Below are 21,900 nucleotides of genomic sequence, written 5' to 3' on the forward strand. Positions count from 1 at the left end.
TCCCTACACCCCTCAGCAAAAAGGGGTAGCAGAAAGGATGAATATGATCATACTTGATAAAGTACGTTGCATGATGATTAATTCTGGTGTTCCCAAGTTATTTTGGGGTGAGGCTGTTATGATCGCTTGCTATTTGATTAATCTGACTCTTTCTGCTGCATTGAATGGTGACACTCCGCATGAGAGATGGTCGGGTAAACTGAGTGATTACTCGATACTTAGAACTTTTGGCTGTACAACTTTTTCTTATCAAAGTGAGGGTAAGCTGGAACTTAGAGCTAGGAAGTGTGTCTTCCTAGGATACCCTGAGGGTGTTAAGAATTATAGGTTATGGGATAGAAGCCAAAAAGGGGTTAAAATCATCATAAGTAGAGATGTCACGTTTAACGAAAATGAGATGCCGTGTATTAAAGGGAAAACTGAACCTGAGAGTGAAGTAGAATCAGGTGAAGAGAGAGACTAGTTTAAGGTGGAGTTAGGAAAACTTAGTCCACTTGCCCCTACTGTTTCAAATGAGATGGAGATTCAAACTCAGGAACCCGAGGTGGAGAATAGTAACGAAATAGTGACAGAAGAGCATTATGAGGAAGAAAATTCTTTAGCTAATTATAACTTAGTTAGGGATAGAGACAGACGAGAGAACCAAGAAGGTTCGGTTTTGAATCTGAATTAGCTTTCGCCCAGGCTAGTTATGAGGAACTAGCTAATAAAGAGCCAAAGACCTTTGAAGAAGCAATATGCAGTGATCAATCTAATGAATAGCTTAAGGCAATGAAAGAAGAGATGAGTTCTCTAGAAAAGAATCATACTTGGGAGCTAGTACCTAGGCCTAAGAACAAATCAATTGTTGATTGCAAATGGGTTTTTAAGGTTAAGGAAGGAACTAGCAGCTTGGAACCCCTAAGGTTTAAAGTTAGGTTAGTGGCTAAAGGCTACACACAGAAGGAGGGCGTTGATTATAATGAAATTTTCTCACCAGCTGTTAAGTACACCACTATTAGGGTCATGCTCGCATTGGTTGCACATTTTGACTGGGAACTTGAACAACTTGACGTAAAAACTGCTTTCTTACATGGTGAGCTTGATAAACAAATTTTCATGAATCAACCAAAAGGTTTTAAGAATAAGTCAAGACCTGATTATATGTGTTTTCTGAGAAGATCCTTGTATGGGTTAAAATGATCTCCTAGACAGTGGTACAAGAGGTTTGATTCCTTTGTACTCACTATAGGGTTCCAAAGAAGTAAATTTGATCACTGCCTATATTTTCAACACAATGAAACTGATGATAATTATCTATTTTTGTTGCTCTATGTGGACGACATGCTTTTGATTGGATCATCCTCTAAGTGGATAAATAACATAAAAGCAAAACTAAGTGGTGAATTTGACATGAAAGACTTAGGTAAGGCTAAGAGAATCTTAGATATTGAAATCGAAAGAGATAGGTCAAATTCTGTTTTGTTTTTGCATCAGTCTCCATACATATCTAAAGTATTGAAGAAATTTAATAAGAGTGATTGCAAACCTGTCACGTTGCCTCTTGCTAATCATTGTGTTTTATCGAAGGAACAATCTCCTTGCAATGAGTGTGAAGTTGAATACATGAGTAGAGTGCCTTACTCTAATGTGATTGGTTCCATAATGTACTTGATGGTTTGCACTAGACCTGATTTAGGTTTTGCTGTTAGTACTCTCAGTAGATATATGGCTAATCCGGGACCTGAATATTGGGAAGCGCTAAAGTGGCTGTTAAAGTACTTGAAGGGTACAAGTAACGTAGGTTTAAAGTTTAGTGCTAATAAATAAGGTGTAAAATTAAAGGGTTTTGTAGATGTAGACTACGCGGGAGATAGGGATGGTAGGAAATCTACTTCATCTTACGTGTTTACCTTATCTAATTCATGTGTCAGTTGGAAATCACAGTTGCAACATATTGTTGCACTATCCACTACAGAATCAGAATATATTGCTATCACTGAAACTATTAAAGAAGCTTTATGGCTTAGAGGTCCACTTCATGAACTTTGTGTCTTGAATGATTATGTGGTAGTGTATTCTGATAGTCATCTATACATTTATGCAAGAACCCTATTTTTCATGAGCGCACTAAACACATTGATGTTAGACTCCGCTTCATTAGAGATATAGTATCTCAAGAGGTGGCAAGACTTGAGAACGTCCACACCCACTACAACACCTCTGATATGGGGATGAAGGTACTACCACTGACAAAGTTTAGAAGTTGCAAGGAACTTCTAAACATTGGTACAGGTAAATGATTTCCAATTTTATTGGTTTTCTATTAGAGGTGTCACTAATGGGAGACAATTTTCTTTTGCAGGTCCTTTAACACCAAGGTAGAGGTTGTTAGGCAATTTGTTGTCAAACGACCTCCCCGTGCTATGATGTAACCTCGGTTTTATTATCAATCGGCCTTGGCCATATGATTGACTAGTACATCGACATAATTATCGAGACAACACAATCCACTTTCGTATGGACCGTTCGAAGCAACCTACTGTAAATAGTGTTGCTCATGGTTCACCCCATTTCCTTGGAAGGCTATATTATTAATTTGAAGCCCATTAATATTGAGCCGAGCCTTGTTTGGTCCACAACTTAACCCTAACCTAACTTACCTATTTTGGACCTTTACTTGGCTTATATTCCCGTCTCTCTCTCGGCCTCCATAAGTGTATGCCCAATTTCTCTCTTTGTGAGACTTTCTTCTTGGTTTCTCTTATCACTTCACTGTGACCTTTGTGGTTAATCCTTAGTGGGCATATCATCGGACTTCATCTTCCCAACCTATAGCAACCGGAAGTGGGGCGGTTTTGGTGGTGGTTTTGGAGTTGTCTCAACCTTGGTGGTGTCGATGAAATTGGTAAACTGAGCCCGGTTTTGAACTTGGAGTTTGCTGGAAATTATCCTTACACTTTTTGTAGTGCTTTCCACATACGATGCCGATGATGCTATCAAATATCTTACTTGGGGATACCCAATCTCGAGCTAGAAAAATACAAGGGATGAGCACGAATAGGACCTTCGAATTACCTACAAAATGGTTAAGGACATGTTCATGGAGCCTTTTCAATGCTTAAGTAAGAAAACATATAGAGAGTAAATGTGTAAGGCTACAGAAAAATAATGAAAAGCATATATCAACAATCGAAAAGGAGTCAAATATATGTAGAATTTGATTAGGCATGCTCCAATAAAATTAGAACACGTGTAACACTAGATTAACCCTAGAATTGAACTTTTGATGGTCAAGGACTCCTAGCGTGATTGTAACATGGAAAAAGTGGTGAAATGGGATTTCATAAGGGAACCACAGTAGCACTACTAGCATAATTGGAAGGCTAGGACCCGAGGTGAAATCTACAAAGGGATAGGACCCTAAGCATTGGCAGCGGAACCTAGATGCCAATTGGTGATGTCAAGGATCCTGGTCCTTGTAAGCATTGTAACAGAAGACCGAATGGCGGGGATTTGGGCAAGGTTGAATGGACGTACGTGGTTGGAGACCCACATGCCCTTAGGTTGGGCTAGGGAGAGGAATAGTTTCAATAATGGACATAATGGTCATTTTATAAAATATTATTTATTTTCTGATATATAAGCTATAGTTAAGTCAAAAGATGATTATATTTACACTATACTTTTTATTTTCTGGACCACATTTTAATTGTTATCTATGTCTTTAATCTTTGCTCATTATGTCATTCTCATTCTCAAACTTTTCATTAACAAATTTTTGTATTAGATAGCAATTTTATGTCCAAAAATTTGTTGAAATTGCATAAAACAACTTATTTTTTCATCATATTATTAAAAATAAATAAAAAGTGCTAAAAAAATATTTTGTTTCCTCATTTCAAAGCAAGAAAACAAAATATTTTGAATTAAAACATCATCAAGGATAAGACTTACTAATTAATTGAATGCTGAAGATAAGAATTTGATAAAAAAAAAATTTAAGGAAATAGTTATTTTAATGAGCAAAGATTGAGAGGTTTAACTGTAATTAAAATATAGTGTATTAAATAAAGTTTGTGGTGAAAATATAACCACTACAAGGCATATATAAGAATATAACTGTTATAAAAGCTCAAGGGGCTGTTTGGGCCCCATTTTTTCACCTAAAAAATTGATTTTTTGACCGTTATTTTACTATTCCAGCCGTCATATTTGACTTCTTCTCTCACAGGTGGACCCCACTTTTTTTCTAACGGTCAAAAAATCAATTCTCAAAATCACTCCTAAACAAGCTCCAAGTATCGAGAACAAAATATCGTAAAAAATTTAGCCAGGAGGTGTGATTACCTTTCACAATTTTGCATTTTTCCAAACAGAGAGTTAATGCTCAACTAGTTAATAAGATTTGTGAGTTAAGAGTATCGTTTCCACGAGAAATAATGTCTAATATTTAGTTAAGTAGTTTTTACTAAATTTGAAGTAATATAAAATAAAAAAAGTTGTGATTTTTATGTTTTCTATGCTAATCTTAAACTAAGAAAGCAAATAAAATATTTATTTAATATGTGAATATTTGTATTGAAATTATGAATCCCTCTATTGCCATTTAATTCAATTCTTAATTTATAATTTAGTAAATTCATACATTCAAGACAATTCATAATCCACTTTTATTCAATATTCTCTCTCAAGATATATTAAACATATGTTTAACACAATCCGATCATATTCCTAATTCGAATTCATATAAAAAACATGTATTGATTCACAGGATTTATCACACATGATTGCACATACCATAGATATTATTCCTAACACCTATTGTCCATGTATTGATTTTACCAAGTTCTAGACTTATTGTGAGTATTCCTACACTACAATAAGCAGCCTACTATCTAATTGGTGATCAAGTAATTGAATAGTTCAATGTGAATGCAAAATCAATCAAGAAAAAATCATGAAGTACTAAATTAATTGTCTTGAATTAAAATAAACAGACAATATGGTTCATCATTCATCCAATACAATGAGAAACTAGCTTAACATATTAATATATAAATTACAAGAAGAATACCAGAAAAATATCACCCGGATCATGAAAGAATACAAAAGATATTGATCTTCAAGTCCAAAGTTGAATTCTTCAAAATTTTGATTTAATTGAACTTTAATTCTTTGCTATAGCTTGATCTTCTCTCTCAAAATATAGTAACTGACCACTTGTTCTTGATGAATTTTATGAAACTATTGTATATAAAGAGGCAAGAGAGAGACTCTTTCATTGCTGCCCATATCTTGTATTTATATGATGAAATTATGTCAAAATTCACGTTCAAATTGTCTTCCAAAAGAGTTTGAATCAAATAAGGAAAGTTGCCTTAGTGCGCACATAATTTTTTCTCCGCACAGCTTTCAGTATTTTGGTCATATCTTTCTCTTTCAGTGTCTAATTTAGGGTGATTCAAAGTGCATTGGAAAGCTAGTTAAAAGAGCTACAATTCTTCTAGAAGTACAATTTTTCCAATTCAAATGTTCTCCATCCAAAAAATAGGTTTCAAGTTGACAAAAAATCTTGAAGATATCTTATATGATTGAAAGTCGATTTATGGTAATACTCTGATCATATCCCTTTCCTTTTTTACTCCAATTTGCGTTCAATTGACTCCTATCAATCTTCAAAGTACCTTTTGTGATCCAAATCAACCATTAGATATTTATACTTTGGTCCTCATACTTTGGATTTGCTTCATTTTAGCCATTTTCCGTTCTTTTTTCCAATTCTTCTTTGAAATATGAACTTTTCCTAATAAAAGCAATAAATAAGAAATTAGGTACTAATCCGTTCAAAAAATAACAAAATATCATCATTTAGGATTCCAAATAAGTGTAGAAACTACACTTATCACTCCTTGATGTTTTGACTTCATTTGTTTGCTTCCATAAAAATTATGTGGACTCTGGAGACTGAGAGATTAGGGATGGCTTACGTTGCTCTGGTTTCTCTTATGCAGACTCTTGAGCTAGTTAATTAAATCCCTACTCACCAACATTTAGTTTTGGTTACTACTTGCTCACCCAAAAATAAAAGGTTACTAGTTGCTCACTCACCATTACAAAAAGTTATCCATCCATCACCCAATTGTTTCCATCCATCTATGTGGACAAAAAATTATACATGGCGAATGAAAATCTTATGTGTTCACTAACTCCGTTAATTATTGACACCTGGACATTCAACTCACATTTTCCCTTCATTTAATTGAACTCACGTTTTCCCCTTCAATTTTTCATTAATTCATTCCCAATTCTTGCCCTGATTGTGAACCCATTTCTTTTCCCCTACAAATCGATTTCTATCAAAATTAGGAAAAAATCCCTCCTTCCAAACAAATCTTCCCAAGCAAAAAAGGTATCAAAATCACTTGAAATCACCCTCAAATTGAAACTACTTTGCTTGGGTAGATCCACCCGTGCATCCACGCTTTCAGTGACCCATAATTCATCTATTCATTCTGGCTAGCCACTATGCTCAATAGATCGTGAGAAGCATCTCACTCATCAAGAGCAAGTTCGATTCCATGGTCGAAACTTTTCCCGCAAGCATCTTCTGCCTTTGGTTTGCTACATTATGAAGCTCCAAATGAGATGGATTTTGTAGGATTTTTGATTATTGAAATTTCAAATAAAGAATTGGAAATTGTTGGAAAAATGACTAGGTTGTTGTGGGTTTTTGAATATGTAGTTGGTATGTTGGTGGTTTTGTATGTTGTATATTGACGGTGTAGGAATGTTAGTGATGTTCTGTTTCAGCTCAATGGTTGTAATGGTAAGTGTATTAGTGTTGATGGTTGTGGAATCATAATAAGAAACTTGATGTATTTTATAGTTTCAAATTGAATGGGTTCCTTTTTGTTCATCTTAATTACATTTATGTTGGTTAATGCCATTTTACAAGGAAGCAAAATGTATAATTAGTTTGTGAAAATAGTATTTTGGCAGGAAATTACATCAATGCATCAATGTTAATGCTGAAAATTACATCAGTACATCAGTGCATCAAAAATGAATGGCCATGGAGATTATTTTTTGAATATGTAGTTGGTATGCTGAATTTTTACTAATTTACAGCAATGGAGACATGCACCAGAACACACAAAATCTGAATGGCCATTTAAATTTCTACACAAAAATGCCACCACAAGAAATTGACAGCACTGGTTTCACAGAATATAAATTTTGATAGCACTGGTTTGTAATCTGGGGTTTTATAAGCAACACCAAAATATTGACATAATATAAAATTTTAGTCTACCATATATTACGCATAATGTCATTCATCTGTACATCAACAAAACATAATTGGCAGTCAGGCACGCAAAAACAAAAACAAAAATTAAATTCAAAACATAGTTAGCGCCTTCATAACCTACATTATATCCACTAGACACTAATGTACTACTGAGTTCCTGATTTTTTCTTGACTTTTAGTGGCGCATACGGAACTAATCCCCGAACAACCCTTTTGTTTTTCATTATGGCTGTCCTCTTTTTTGTTTTTTCCTGATTCTGTATTTCTTGCAAGTCTTCCATAATATTTGTAGGGCAGCTTTCTCTGTTGCTGGAATATATGGCTCACTTTGTGGAGGACCGTCATTGGCAAATTGTGCAACACCAGTTAAACCAATTCCAGACGTTGGCATGAATTGAAAATTAAATTGTGGTTCTACCGGTTGCACTCCAGACACAAGCACCCTAGAAGGCCTTCTAGGCACTAGTTTGGCCTGAAAAATGGGTCAAAAGACTCAAAACAAATTAGTTATAATACCTACTAATTATATGACATTGTGGTAGATTTGATTACCTTTGTGGTTTCACTTCGGAAGTGAGTTGAACTTTTTTGAAGTATATCCCCATAAGGCCATTCCTATGACGAACACATAAGCGTAATACATTCAGATTTTAAATTTTACCAGACATAAGAAAACACAATACAAACTCCATATATGAACAAACCTCATGTGGTGCTTCTGCTTTGTCGTGGTACCTTTTGTTATGTCTTGTTAAACCACAACACTACAAGTAATCACCATGGTACCCCTCTTATTCAACTTTGCTTTAGAACCAGAACGAGATATGACACCTTCTTTTTCTTGCCTTTGTATCTTCTTTTGTTTTCTTCCCTTCTTGGGAACATACCAATTTGGTGGTTTGATAGGGATAGCATCTACTCGAGGCCATAACTTTGTCCCATTTATAGGGTTTATAATATTCTCATAACAACTCATATATGTAGTCAATCTATAACACTCATGCACGTACCTCCAAGGCTCATCCCTTCTGTCTGTAATAGCAGCAACTGCATGAGCACAAGGAATCCCTAATAAATCCTATCTCCTACATGCACAAGTCTTATTTTCTAGATCAACAACAAATTCCCCACTAGAACATTGAACATAAGACGGTGCCCTACCAAACCAGTCCACCTCACAGCCCTCGGCTAACTCAATACTTTTGACAAGTTTTTGTTGCACTTTAGGACATAAAGGCCCTATTACTCTTTTCATCTTATCTCTTCTTGCTCGTATTCTCTTCATGAAGCTTATATGCAAATCAATCAACATTGTCAATATAAATTTTTCCCTATCTCCCAACAACACATTGTTGAACATTTTACATAAATTGTTCAAAAGTATGTCACTCTTTACCTTCGTTAAAAAATAAGCCTTGCTCTATTCACTTGGATGTCTTTACTTTAACCAATTAAATGTTGTAGGACTTTCCTTCTAAATCTCACCCATCCAAAACAACCAATCGGGCACCGTTGTCAACCTTGCAGCCTTGTATAAGTATTCCTTTAGCACCAAACTCTTAAAATCAATTTTGAAGAAATTAGTGTACATGTGTCTAACACAAAAATGGTGTTCAGCTTTAGGGTACAAGTCATTTATAACATTTTGTAAACCCTTCTGCCTATTAGTCATAAAGGTCCATTCATTACTATTCACAATCTTCAAATCTTCGCCTAAAAGTTGTATAAACCACCTCCAAGTAATAGCGTTCTCCCTCTCCACTACTACATATGCTACTGGATAAATGCAATCATTAGCATCTAACCCCACTACCACAAGCATCTACCTTCCAAATGACCCTTCCAAGAAACACCCATCCAACCCGAGAAGTTGCCTGCAGCCCACTAAAAACCCTCTCTTGCAAGATTCTAAGCAAATATAAATACCTTGAAACTTTGAAAGATGCATAGCAACGATGCATTTAGACCCGAGATTGGTTCTCAAAATTTCAGCAGCAAAAGACCTAAGCAATCCAAACTAGTGCTCATCAGAGCCTTTTATCATTACCCTCGCATATCTTCTAGCTCTCCATGTTGTAACCTTATTAATTGTCAATTTGAGATCATCCTTTACAGCCTTTATAATAAGCTTAGACTTCCAATCAGGGTCAACTTTGAAGGTTTCTAAATACCTCTTTGCTATGTATTTGGCAGTACAATGTCTATTTGTTTTGTCCGTAACGTATGTATGCTCAGAGTTTTTAGATTTTATCTGCATGCATCTTTTCTTCTTATTCCATGAAGCCCAAATCCTCCATGTACAACCTAATTTGCAGATGGCTTGGGCTCTAAACTCATCATTAGGCCAGAATTTAAAATTGCATCTAGTAGCTACACCATGACTCCTTATAGGTTGCCTAAACTTCTCAATAATTTTAAACTCTTTTCCTACCCCCAATTGTGGATTGAACTTCTCCTTTTCGACATCATAAGTAGGGAAATTAAAAGTATTTTCTTCATTAGAAGAACAGTCGGTGTGCAACTCCTCCTCACTTGGACAATAACCATTTTATGATTCTAATTTTTCATCCCTAGCAGCTAAAAGATCAATGATATGATCTTCATTCAATCCAATTGGTATTCGTTCATTTTCATTCTTATCATAATGAAAATCATCATCATTAACATCATCTTCTGAATCAGTCAACTTGCATTCCTCAGGTACCACTTCATCTTCTTCAACTATATTATCTACAAATAAAAACATGTAAATGAACTTGTCACCAAACATTATGTAACCTGAGAAAATTTCATGAGAAAAAGGTGAAAATTTCCTCAGGTCCTTAAATTGTATATTGAAAATGAATCCCAAATCCTCAATTAATACTTTTGTAAATGAACATGGAATAATGGATGACAGGCTTATGGAGTAGGAAAGGTTAAGAAAGTGCCAAAAGAATACAATAAAGCAAGTGGTCCATCTTCAAAGAAGGTAGTATAACTAATATAAACAACATTGCAATGGATATTATAGATTTCATTAGAAAAGGTTAAAAAAATAACCTGCTTGTGGTCCCTCTTCTACTTCCACCAATGGTGTTTCTTCATCAAAATGATAGTTGCCTACTGTTTGAGGACATGGTGGGTTGCTCATGTTCCTCATTATCAAGACACGAGTTTGACACATCAATTTCACCATTTTTTTTTTGTTTTCATTGTATGTATCTAGGGTTCTTATAACATTAATGGGTTTTCAATTTGGGGATCGATTTGGAATAATTTTCATTAATGCTCAACAATAAAAATCTTCATGGATGCAATTTCTTGGAATGGGTTTTGATTATGCAATTGTACAGAAGATTGGGGAGAACTTTTTTTGTGGGGAAGAAAGAATTGTTGTGTCGTTCAATTTATTTTGGAGATTTAAATAAATAGTGAGAAAGTGTTATTAATGAAATGGGTAAATCCAACCTATCAAATTTTAATGGTGTTAGTAGCCACGTAAGAAATCTATTTGCCACATAGACATAATTGTTGAGTTGGATGGATGGAGATGAAATGAGTGATGGATGAGTAATTTTTTTCAAAAGTGGGTGAGCAGTCAGTAACCTTTTAAAAGTGGGGAGCAAGTAGTAACCGGGAGTAAATGTTAGTAATTGATGATTTAATTAACTCCTCTTGAGCGATCATCAATACAGATGGAGTTCTGATTCCTTCTAAGCAAGCGCTTGTACCTCTCTTAGAAAAGCTCGATTTATTACTGGTTTTTCTCGAAGAATCTTCCCAAAATAGCAGCGAAGAAGTGAAATCACTGGAAAGAAGAATCAGACATGCGGCTTATCATGCAGAAGATATAATAGAAGGCCGCAATTTTCCATCACGATCTGAAAGTATGATGTCTGACATCGAACTTCAGGCAGACTTGCAGAAAATAAGTACAGAAATTGATTCCATCGTGGAAGAGGCGGGTAAGATTATAGACTTAGAGAAAAGAATAACAGAAATTGATACCCACGTGGAAGAGGCAGTGAAGATTAATGATGGGAGTGGTGAACAAAATCTGCACACGAGGAAATTTTCGCAATCAAAACCTGCTCCTGGTGGTCAGAATAGTGTAGTTGGATTTGTTGAATACTTGAAGAAGGTAAAGGATCGACTCTGTAACGAAGAACAACCTCAATTCCAAATTATTCCCATTGTTGGAATGGGAGGAAGTGGTAAGACTACTCTCGCTTTGAGTATTTTTGATGATTCATATGTCAAGTATTACTTTGATATTCGTGCTTGGGTGACACTGTCTCAACAATATCATGTTCAGAACGATCTTCTAAGTCTTCTAGACAATATTGTTGTTGTTACTGATGACATTTGCAAAGTGCGTGATGAACAATTAAAAGACTATATCCACAAAAATCTGAAATGCAAGAGATACCTAATTGTAGTTGATGATGTGTGGACTAAGAAGGCTTGGAATGAAATACAAATGTTGTTTCCAAATGGCAACAATGGAAGCCGAATCATATTGACAACGAGGCTATCAGATGTGGCTGATTATGTTGGCTCATCTAACACTTGTCACCAGATGCATTTTTTAAATGAAGAAGAAGTTGGAATTTATTTCTCGCTAAGGTGTTTGGAAAAGAAAATTGCCCACTTGAGTTTGTGGACGTTGGAATGAGAATAGCGAAAAATTGTCAAGGGCTTCCATTACTGATTGTCGTTATTGGTGGATTCCTCTCAAAGGTCAATAAGACACAAGATTACTGGAAGTATGTTGCAGAAAACTTAAGTTCAATTATCGCAGAAAAAGATAATTGCTCAGAGATACTAACTCTAAGTTACAGCCACTTGTCTCCTCATTTAAAAGCATGTTTTCTTTATATGGGAGTTTTTCCAGAAAACTATGAGATTCCCATCTCTAGACTCATCAAATTATAGGTTGCTGAGGGATTTGTAAAACCACATGAACTTAAATGCTTGGAAGAGGTTGCAGGGCAATACCTCGTGGATCTTATTGACAGACATCTTATTTGGTTCATCAAAAAGGGTCTATTAATGGGAAAATTAAAACCTGCAGCATGCATGATCTTTTGAGACAGCTCTGCGTGAGGATGGCTCGTGAGGAAAATATTCTATGTGTCAAGAACAGATATATGCGCGCCTTTCTAGAAGATGGAAGTTACAAGCGTCGTCTGAGTATTCACGATGATGCTTCATACAGTCTGAACGACGAGGACTTCATAATGCAATCAATGTATCTTGTACGTTCTTTTATATATACTGGTTTGGATGATACCCGATTGCATTCTTTTTATTATTTTTGTTATCTATTGCTGAGGGTATTGGATACGGTGGGAGTAGAGCTTGTTAGATGCTCTGAGGAAATACTGCAACTAGTTAACTTGAGGTATATTGCTATCATGTGTCACATATCTATCACCAGTAATGCTGAGATTCCTCCTCCTATTTCCTTGCTTAGGAATCTGCATACTTTAATAATTGTTGACCCATCAGGAATTACAATCAAACTACCAGTGGAAATTTGGAATATGCCACAGTTGAGGCATCTCAAATTCTCTCGAGTTTTCCAGCCTCCTCCAATTATTCTCCCAATTGAAAGAGAACAATGTTTCGTTCTAAAAAAGCTGGATACACTTTGAATGGTAGAAGATTTAGGGTATACAAGACAAGTCCTTGAAACTATTCCAAATGCAAAAAAATTGGGTATTCATTATTGTCATTCTTTTATGTGGTGTCTCGGTGATTTTGCCCATCTCCAAAAACTTGAAACACTAGAATTTCTCTTTGAATCACCTGCAACTTCCACTTTCCGAAAGAACATCACTTTTCCATTAAGTCTCAAAAAGATAACTATGGAACGTGCTAGATTTCGTTGGGAAGATATGACGATTTTTGGTTCACTTCCCAATCTTGAAGTGCTAAAATTGCGAGATTTTGCCTTTCAAGGCCGGGAGTGGGTGCCAACTGAAGGAAAATTTCCCAAACTAACATTCTTGGTAATTTGGGAGACAAATTTGGAACAATGGAGGGCTGACGACGCCCCATTTTCCTAGACTTGAGCACCTAATCCTCGGGAATTGCCTGAAACAAGCAGAGCCTTTTGGTATTGGAGAAATACTTACATTTGAAATAATTGAGATAGATGATTCCAATCCTTCTGCTATGAAATCAGCAAATGATATACTTGAGGTCCGACAGAGCCAGGGATATGATGGCCTTCAAGTTCTTATCCATCCAATGAAAGAATGATTCTATCTATCAAAATTCGGGGTAAATCAATTCCTCATCCTACATATATTTATGTTACTTTCTTAAGATTTTGTTACATCAGGGAAAAAATATTGATCTTCATTGCCAACAGCTCTAGCAAGATGAGTCAGGTCTCTTCCATACAAGGAAAACCAAACTTGATCATTTAAAGGTAAATAAATTTCTCATCCTATATGTGTATGTTACTTTCTTAATTTTTAGTTACACGAAGAAAATTATTGACGAACCTGCCAATAGATCAAAAAAGAAGAGTTAGATGATTTATTGCCCAATGTCATGGCTAGTACCCAACCTCTATGTATGAGGTAAATCAATTCCTCATCCTGTATTTCTCTGTTATTTCCTAGATTTTGGATATAAATCTATTAATACCAATATATCCAGGAAGTTGAGTCAGATGGCTTGTTCCCCATTGTCGTGGACAATTCTCAACCTTCTACGCCCCGGGAGAATGATGAGGTTCGTATGGGAGAACAGATGCTTGTGTACATGGAACGTTTGTATTGTTGATGTTCTAAGAAATTGGCATAAATTTCGCATACGGTGTCCGTTTTGGGCCCATAACCCCATTTCAAAAAGCTCGCGACGATTCTAAATGAACCCATCGTTTCGCCGTGACGTATGATGGATTTTGGCAATTTGAATTTGTTTACTAAGTCAAAACAGCATTTAAAGTTTCTTGGTTTGTTATTTTCAATATTTCTTATTTTCGTTTTACAGCCCAGCCCATTAACGGACTACTGCCCAGTAGGTTATTTGTTCTTTTCGCATTTAAGGCTTAGAAAATGCCTCCTAGGTTTTCTTTGGTTGTTCTTGAAATAAGAAAAGTGCTGATTTCTTGAGTTCAATCTATTTGTGTTATTGTTATTGCGTGGTTGTAGATTCGATCTACATCATTTGGTATCAGAGCATGGTTCGTGGAGGAGGACGAGCTGGTCGTGGTGGCTAGATTGATGAAGTTACAGATCTGCGTAACCAAGTCATGGCGTTGACAGTTCGACTTAATGGTGCAGAACGGAACACCTCCTGTTTCCTAACGTTGTGTCCCAACAAGTGATGGGGAAGGAGGATATGAATCAAGTGAGAGGCCTGATGAGGAGACCTTATCGGAGGCACGTGGAAATCGCGTTCAGGAGCCTCGTATGCCATAACAGGACGGGTTCCAGTGTTGGGAATCCAGAATCAAGGTTGATACACCTGAGTTTCACGGTGGGATCGAGGTGGATGAATTCCTCGATTGGCTAGCAATAGTAGAGGAGATTTTAGATTACAAAGAAGTTCCCGACAATAAGAGGGTACCTTTGGTGGCGACTCGTTTATGCGGTCGCGCTGCTGCTTGGTGGCAGCAACTGAAGCAGAATCAGAGCTGTCAGGGTAAGGCGAAAATTCAGTCGTGGGAAAAAATGAAGAAACAGTTGAAGGCAGCATTTCTTCTCTTTAACTATGCCAGGACCTTGCATCAATGCTTACAGAATTTAAGGCAAGGTGGCTGTTCTGTAGATGTGTATTCTACAAAGTTTTACCAATTAATAGTTCGAAATGATGTGGGAGAATCAGAAGACCAGTTGGTGGCGCGCTACATTGGTGGACTACAGTTGAACTTCCAGGATGTTCTTAATATGTTTTTGCCAGTGTCTGTTTCAGAGGCTCATCAGCGTGCACTTCAAGCTGAAAATCAACAACTACGCCGTTCTGTAGTTGGCATTTTTAGCGATCCATCTGGAGGTGGGTGTCGACCATTTGCCCCAAATCCCACATCTAGTCCGTCCCAATCCTCTACATCTGGGGATCGAGGTGCTGATCGGAACACTCGGCCAGCGGCCCCTCCAACCGCTAGTCTGGGTGGCTGGGCTCCTTCTAGTGGATGAGGGCGTGGTAGTCATGTTTTAGGTGTGGTGGTTTTGGTCATTTGAGGAAGGACGGTCCATCCCAAGGATAGTTACGCTCAGGCTTATTCGTCGGAGGGGCAACACAAACCGATGTTGTTCATGTGGTAGATGAAGAAGAAGAGACCGAAGTTGTGCATACAGGTGACACGGGGCCTCTTTTGGTGGTACGGTGGACGTGCGTTATGCCTAAGGGTCGTCTGAGGACCTACAGCGAAACAATATTTTTCTATACACATGTACCATTGGAGAAAAGGTTTGTAGGTTCATCATTGATTCGGCAGTTGTGAAAATGTGGTTTCTGAAGCCCACTGTGCAGAAGCTACAGTTAAACACCAAACCTCACCCTGCTCCTTATAGCTTGGCATGGTTGAGACATGGTAAAAAAATTTATGTTACTAGACGTGTGTTGGTATCTTTTTCTACTGGCAGTGTGTATCGTGATAATGTTTGGTGTGATGTGGTGCCTATGGACGTGTGTCATCTATTGTTGGGTCGTCCCTGCAGTTTGATAGGGATGTGTGTCATGAAAGGCGTTGGAATGCATACACGTTCACCTTTTCCGATAAAAAGATTGTGCTACTACCTTCCAAAGATACTCATTGTATGTCTTCAGCAGGGGACAGTAGCAATCTACTTTCTAGGTCCTTGTTTGTGTGTGAGATGTTGGTGGAAGGTGTTGTATTAGTGTTAGTGGGAACTGGGACGACGGGAGTGTCGACAGTTCCTATGGCAGTCGAGAGGGCGACTCTTCACCCCAAAGATGCCGCCTTGGTGTCTGAATTCCACGATGTGTTCCCAGATGACCTTTCACAAGGTCTTCCACCTTTGTGGGACATACAACATCAGATTGATTTAGTACTAAGCACGTCGCTACCTACCTGCCCATATTATCGAATGGGCCCAGTAGAACATGAAGAGTTGAGGAAACAAGTAGAGGAGTTGGTGCACAGGGGTTACATTAGAGAAAGCCTCAGCCCGTGTGCAGTCCCCACACTTTTAGTGCCAAAGAAATATGGGAGTTATTGGATGTGTATAGACAGCAGAGCCATCAATAAAATAACAGTTCATTACCACTTTTCGATACCGAGATTAGATAAGTTACTTGATCAATTGGCTAGAGCAACAGTATTTACCAAGCTGGACTTGAAAGGTGGTTACCATCAGATCAGAGTCCACCCTTGTGATGAGTAGAAGACAGCATTTAAGGCAAGGGAGGGATTGTTCGAGTGGCTAGTTATACCTTTAGGATCATCCAATGCACCGAGCATGTTCATGCAGGTGATGAACCAAGCACTCCGATCATTTATTGGTAAGTGTGTTGTTGTATACTTTGATGACATATTAGTGTACAGTAGATCGGAAGAGTCTCATGGTGAGCATCTAAGGGAAGTCCTTATTGTTCTGCGTAAGGAGCAATTCTTTGTAGTCCCAAAAAAGAGTTCATTCTATACCGACAGTGTTTTGTTTTTGGGGTATGTTGTGTCAGCCAGTGGGGTGACAGTGGATTCAGCTAAGGTTGTTGTGATCCAGCAGTGGCCGCGGCCATAATCAGTTTTTAATGTGCGGAGTTTCCATGGCTTGGCGTCGTTTTATCGACGATTTATTCAGCACTTTAGTAGCATCATGTCTCCCATTACTGATTGCATGAAGGAGAGTAAGTTTCAGTGGACTCCTGAGGCAGAGAAGGCATTTGTGACCATTAAGGAACACTTGACTTCGACCCCGATACTTGCGTTGCCTGATTTCACAAAGCCTTTCGCATTACATTGTGATGCCTCCAAACTGGGCATCGGCGCTGTCCTTAGTTAGAAAGGAAAACCAGTAGCTTATTTCAGTCAGAAATTAGCAGGGGCTCGTGGGAGGTATAACACTTATGATGTAGAACTTTATGCCGTTGTTCAGGCAATTCGCTATTGGCGACGTTATCTATTTCAGCGAGAATTTATCTTATAAAGTGATCATGAAGCCCTCAAACATTTGTCCAGTCAAGAGTCTGTGTCTGCCCATCATGCATCGTGGGTTGCCTTCTTACAACAGTTCAACTTCGTCATTAAGCATCAGGCTGGTTCTTCTAATCGTGTGGTAGATGCACTCAGTCGGCGGCATGGGTTATTAGTACGTCTACAAGTGGCAGTTACCGGCTTTGACAACTTTACCTCTCTTTATGCTGATGATCCTCATTTTGGCCCCATTTTCCACAGTTTATTGTAGGGATCCCATTCCTCCTTTCTGTTAGAGAATGGTTATGTGTTTCGAGGTGTTCAGTTGTGTATACCAGATTGCAGTCTTCGTCTGAAATTGATTGAGGAGATTCACGGCGAGGGTTATGTTAGGCGAGATCGCACTTTGGCTCTGGTTAGTGCTTCATTTTTCTGCTGAAGTGGAGAAGTTTGTTTCACGGTGCAAGGTGTGCCACGTGGCAAAAGGAAAAGCCACGAATGCTGGTCTTTATCAACCCTCACCAGTGCCTTCAGATCCTTGGACTGATATTAGCATGGATTTTGTCCTGAGTTTACCACACACTCAGCGTGGTAATGACTCCATCTTTGTGGTTGTGGATCATTTTTCGAAGATGGAACACTTCATACCTTGTAAGCAAACCACTGAAGCTGTCAAAGTTTCACAGCTATTTTTCAGAGAGATTTATCGTCTTCATAGGTTGCCCACTTCTATTGTGTCTAACAGAGACACTGTTTATCGGTCACTTTTGGTGGAGCTTATGGAAATAAGTTAAAACATCGCTCAATATTAGCAGTGCTTACCACCCTTAGACAGATGGGCAGACTGAGGTAGTTAATCATTCGTTGGGTGATTTGTTACAATGCCTAGTTGGGGATAATCTTCGCTCATGGGATCAGCCGTTTAGCCAGGCAGAGTTTGCGTATAATCATGCTCGAAATAGGAGCACCGATTTCAGTCCGTTCCAGGTTGTGTATAGTATTTTTCCTCGCAGCCCTGTTGACTTATTGACTCTGCCCTCAAAGACTCGATTGCATAGGACTACTATTGACTTTGTTCGTAGTTTGTAACAGGTCCACGAGAAAACATGAGCCAATCTACTGGAATTCAATCGTCAATATAAAGAGGTAGCTGACCAGCATCGACATTCTGTTGAGTTTGACGTTGGGGATTATGTTTGGGTGGTGCTAACTAAAGATCGAGTGCCATCTCATGAGCATTCAAAATTAGCGCCTCGTACCATTGGTCCAGTGGAAATTATAGAGAAGATTAATCTCAACACCTATTGCCTTTGACTTCCTTCTCATATCTGGACTTCTGATGTGTTTAATGTGAAGCATATTTTGCCATACCATGGAGACAACATCGATGGCAGTGCTACCAGTTCTGATTCGAGGGCGAATCTCGTTGGCCCCGAGGAGAAAGATGTGGTTTGTGTGGAAGAACAGGCACTTGCGTACATGGAATGCTTGGATTGTTGACGTTCGAAAAAATTGTCATGACTTTCGGAGGTGTCCGTTTTGGGCCCATAACTCCATTTCGGAAAGCTCGTGATGATTCTGAATGAACTCACCACTTCTCCATGATGTATGATGGATTTTGGAAGTTTGAATTTGTTTACTAAGTCAAAACAGCATTTAAAGTTTCTTGGTTTGTTATTTTCAATATTTCTTATTTTCTTTTTGTAGCCCAGCCCATTAAGAGATTGCTGGCCTGTATGTTATTTGTTCATTTCGTATTTAAGGCTTGAAAAATGACTCCTAGGTATTCTTTGGTTGTTCTTTAAATAAGAAAAGTGTTGGTTTCTTGAGTTCAATCCGTTTGTGTTATTGTTATTTTGTGGTTGTACATTCGATCTACATCATTTGGTATCAGAGCATGGTTCGTGGAGGAGGACGAGCTGGTCGTGGTGGCCTGATTGACAAGGTTACAGATCTGCATAACCAAGTCGCAATGTTGACAGTTCGACTTGATCAATTTATGATGTGGGCAGCGAAGGTGGTGCAGAACGGAACATCTCATGTTCTCCAATGTCGTGTCCTAGCAAGTGACGGGAAAGGAAGATATGAATCAAGTGAGAGATCTGATGAAGAGACCTTATCAGAGGCACGTGGCGATCGCATTCAGGAGCCTTGTATGCCACAACAGGACGTGTTCCAGTCTTGGGAATCCGGAATCAAGGTTGATATACCTGAGTTTCACGGTGGGATCGAGGTGGATGAATTCTTCGATTGGCTAATAGCAGTAGAGGAGATTTTAGATTACAAAGAAGTGCCTGATAATAGATGGTACCTTTGGTGGCAACTGGTTTACGCGATTGCGCTGCTGCTTGGTGGCAGCAACTGAAGCAGAATCGGATCCGTCAGGGTAAGACGAAAATCCAGTCGTAGGAAAAAATGAAGAAACAGTTGAAGGCAGTGTTTCTTCTCTTTAATTATGCCAAGACCTTGTATCAACGCTTACAGAATTTAAGGCAAGGCGGTCGTTTTGTAGATGTATATTCTACAGAGTTTTACCAATTAATAGTGCGAAATGATGTGGGAGAATCAGAAGACTAGTTGGTAGCGCGCTATATTGGTGGACTACGATTGAACTTGTAGGATGTTCTTAATATGTTTTTGCCGGTGTCTGTTTCAGAGGCTCATCAGCGTACACTTCAAGCTGAAAATCAACAACTACGCTGTTATGCAGTTGGCGTTTCTGGGGGTCCATCTGGAGGTGGGTGTCGACTATTTGCCCCAAATCCAACATCTGGTCCGTCCTAATCCTCTACATCTAGGGATCAAGGTGCTAATCGAAACACTCGACCAGCGGCCCTTCCAACCACTAGTCTGGATGTCTGGGCTCCTTCTGGTGGACAAGGGCGTGGTAGTCATACTTTGGGTGTGGTGGTTTTGGTCATTTGAGAAAGGACTGTCCATCCCAAGGACAGTCACGCTTAGGCTTGTTCGTCGAAGGGGCAATACAAGTCGATGTTGTTCATGTGGTGAATAAGAAGAGATCGAAGTTGTGCATATAGGTGACATGGGGCCTCTTTTGGTGATGCGACGGGCGTGCCTTATGCCTAAGGGGTCGTCTGAGGACCTGCAACGAAATAACATTTTTCTGTCCACATGTACCGTTGGAGGAAAGGTTTGCAGGTTCATCATTGATTCGGGCAGTTGTGAAAATATGGTTCTGAAGCCATTGTGCAGAAGCTATAGTTAAACACTGAATCTCACCCTACTCCTTATAGCTTGGCATTGTTTAGACGAGGTAATGAAATTTGTGCTACTAGACGTGTGTTGGTATCTTTTTCCATAGGCAGTTTGTATCGTGATAGTGTTCGGTGTGATGTGGTACCTTTGGATGCGTGTCATCTATTGTTGGGTCATCCCTGGTAGTTTGATAGGGATGTGTGTCATGAAGGGCGTTGGAACGCGTACACGTTTACCTTTTCGGGTAAAAAGATTGTACTACTACCTTCCAAAGATACTCATTGTATGTCTTCGACAGGGAACAGTAGCAATCTACTTTCTAGGTCCTTGTTTGTGCGTGAGATATTGGTGGAAGGTGTTGAATTGGTGTTAGTGGGAACTGGGACGACAGGAGTGTCGACAGTTCCTATGGCAGCCGAGGGGCAAGTCTTCACCCCAAAGCTACCGCCTTGGTGTCTGAATTCCACGATGTGTTCCTAGATGACCTTCCACAAGGTCTTCCACCTTTGCGGGACATACAACATCAGATTGATTTAGTACCAGGCACGTCTCTACCTAGCTGCCCATATTATCAAATGGGCCCAGCAGAACATGAAGAGTTGAGGAAACAGGTAGAGAAGTTGGTGCAGAAGGGTTACATTAGAGAAAGCCTCAGCCCGTGTGCAGTCCCCGCACTTCTAGTGCCAAAGAAAGATGGGAGTTATCGGATGTGTATAGACAGCAGAGCCATCAACAAAATTACAGTTCGTTACCGCTTTTCGATATTGAGATTAGATGACTTACTTGATCAATTGGCTAGAGCAATAGTATTTACCAAGCTGGACTTGAAAAGTGGTTACCATCAGATCAGAGTCCGCCCTGATGATGAGTGGAAGACAACATTTAAGACACGGGAGGGATTGTTCGAGTGGCTAGTTATGCCTTTCGAATTATCCAATGCACTGAGCATGTTCATGCAGGTGATGAACCAAGCACTCCGATCGTTTATTGGTAAGTGTGTTGTTGTATACTTTGATGACATATTAGTGTACAGTGGATCGGAAGAGTCTTATGGTGAGCATCTAAGGAAAGTCCTTACTGTTCTGCGCAAGGAGCAATTCTTTGCAGCCCCAAAAAAGAGTGTATTCTATACCAACAATGTTTTATTTTTGGGGTATGTTGTGTCAGCCAGTGGGGTGATAATGGATTCAGCTATGTTTGATGCGATCCAGCAGTGGCCGCAGCCATAATCAGTTTCTGATGTGCGGAGTTTCCATGGCTTGACGTCGTTTTATCGACGATTTATTCAGCACTT

At 38.7% G+C, this 21,900-nt stretch overlaps 1 protein-coding gene across 1 annotated transcript; it reads left to right on the top strand.

Moving 5' to 3' along the window:
- Window positions 1-10,726: 10,726 nt before the first annotated feature.
- Window positions 10,727-11,948, top strand: LOC111399943 (disease resistance protein RPP13-like). Its single transcript, XM_023027424.1, has 2 exons — window positions 10,727-10,730; window positions 10,969-11,948. Exons 1-2 carry the CDS (start codon window positions 10,727-10,729, stop codon window positions 11,946-11,948), a joined length of 984 nt encoding a protein of 327 aa, XP_022883192.1.
- The last annotated feature ends 9,952 nt before the right edge of the window (window positions 11,949-21,900 follow it).

This window comes from Olea europaea, chromosome 9 (assembly GCF_002742605.1).
Source record: "Olea europaea var. sylvestris chromosome 9, O_europaea_v1, whole genome shotgun sequence".
NCBI lineage: Eukaryota > Viridiplantae > Streptophyta > Magnoliopsida > Lamiales > Oleaceae > Olea > Olea europaea.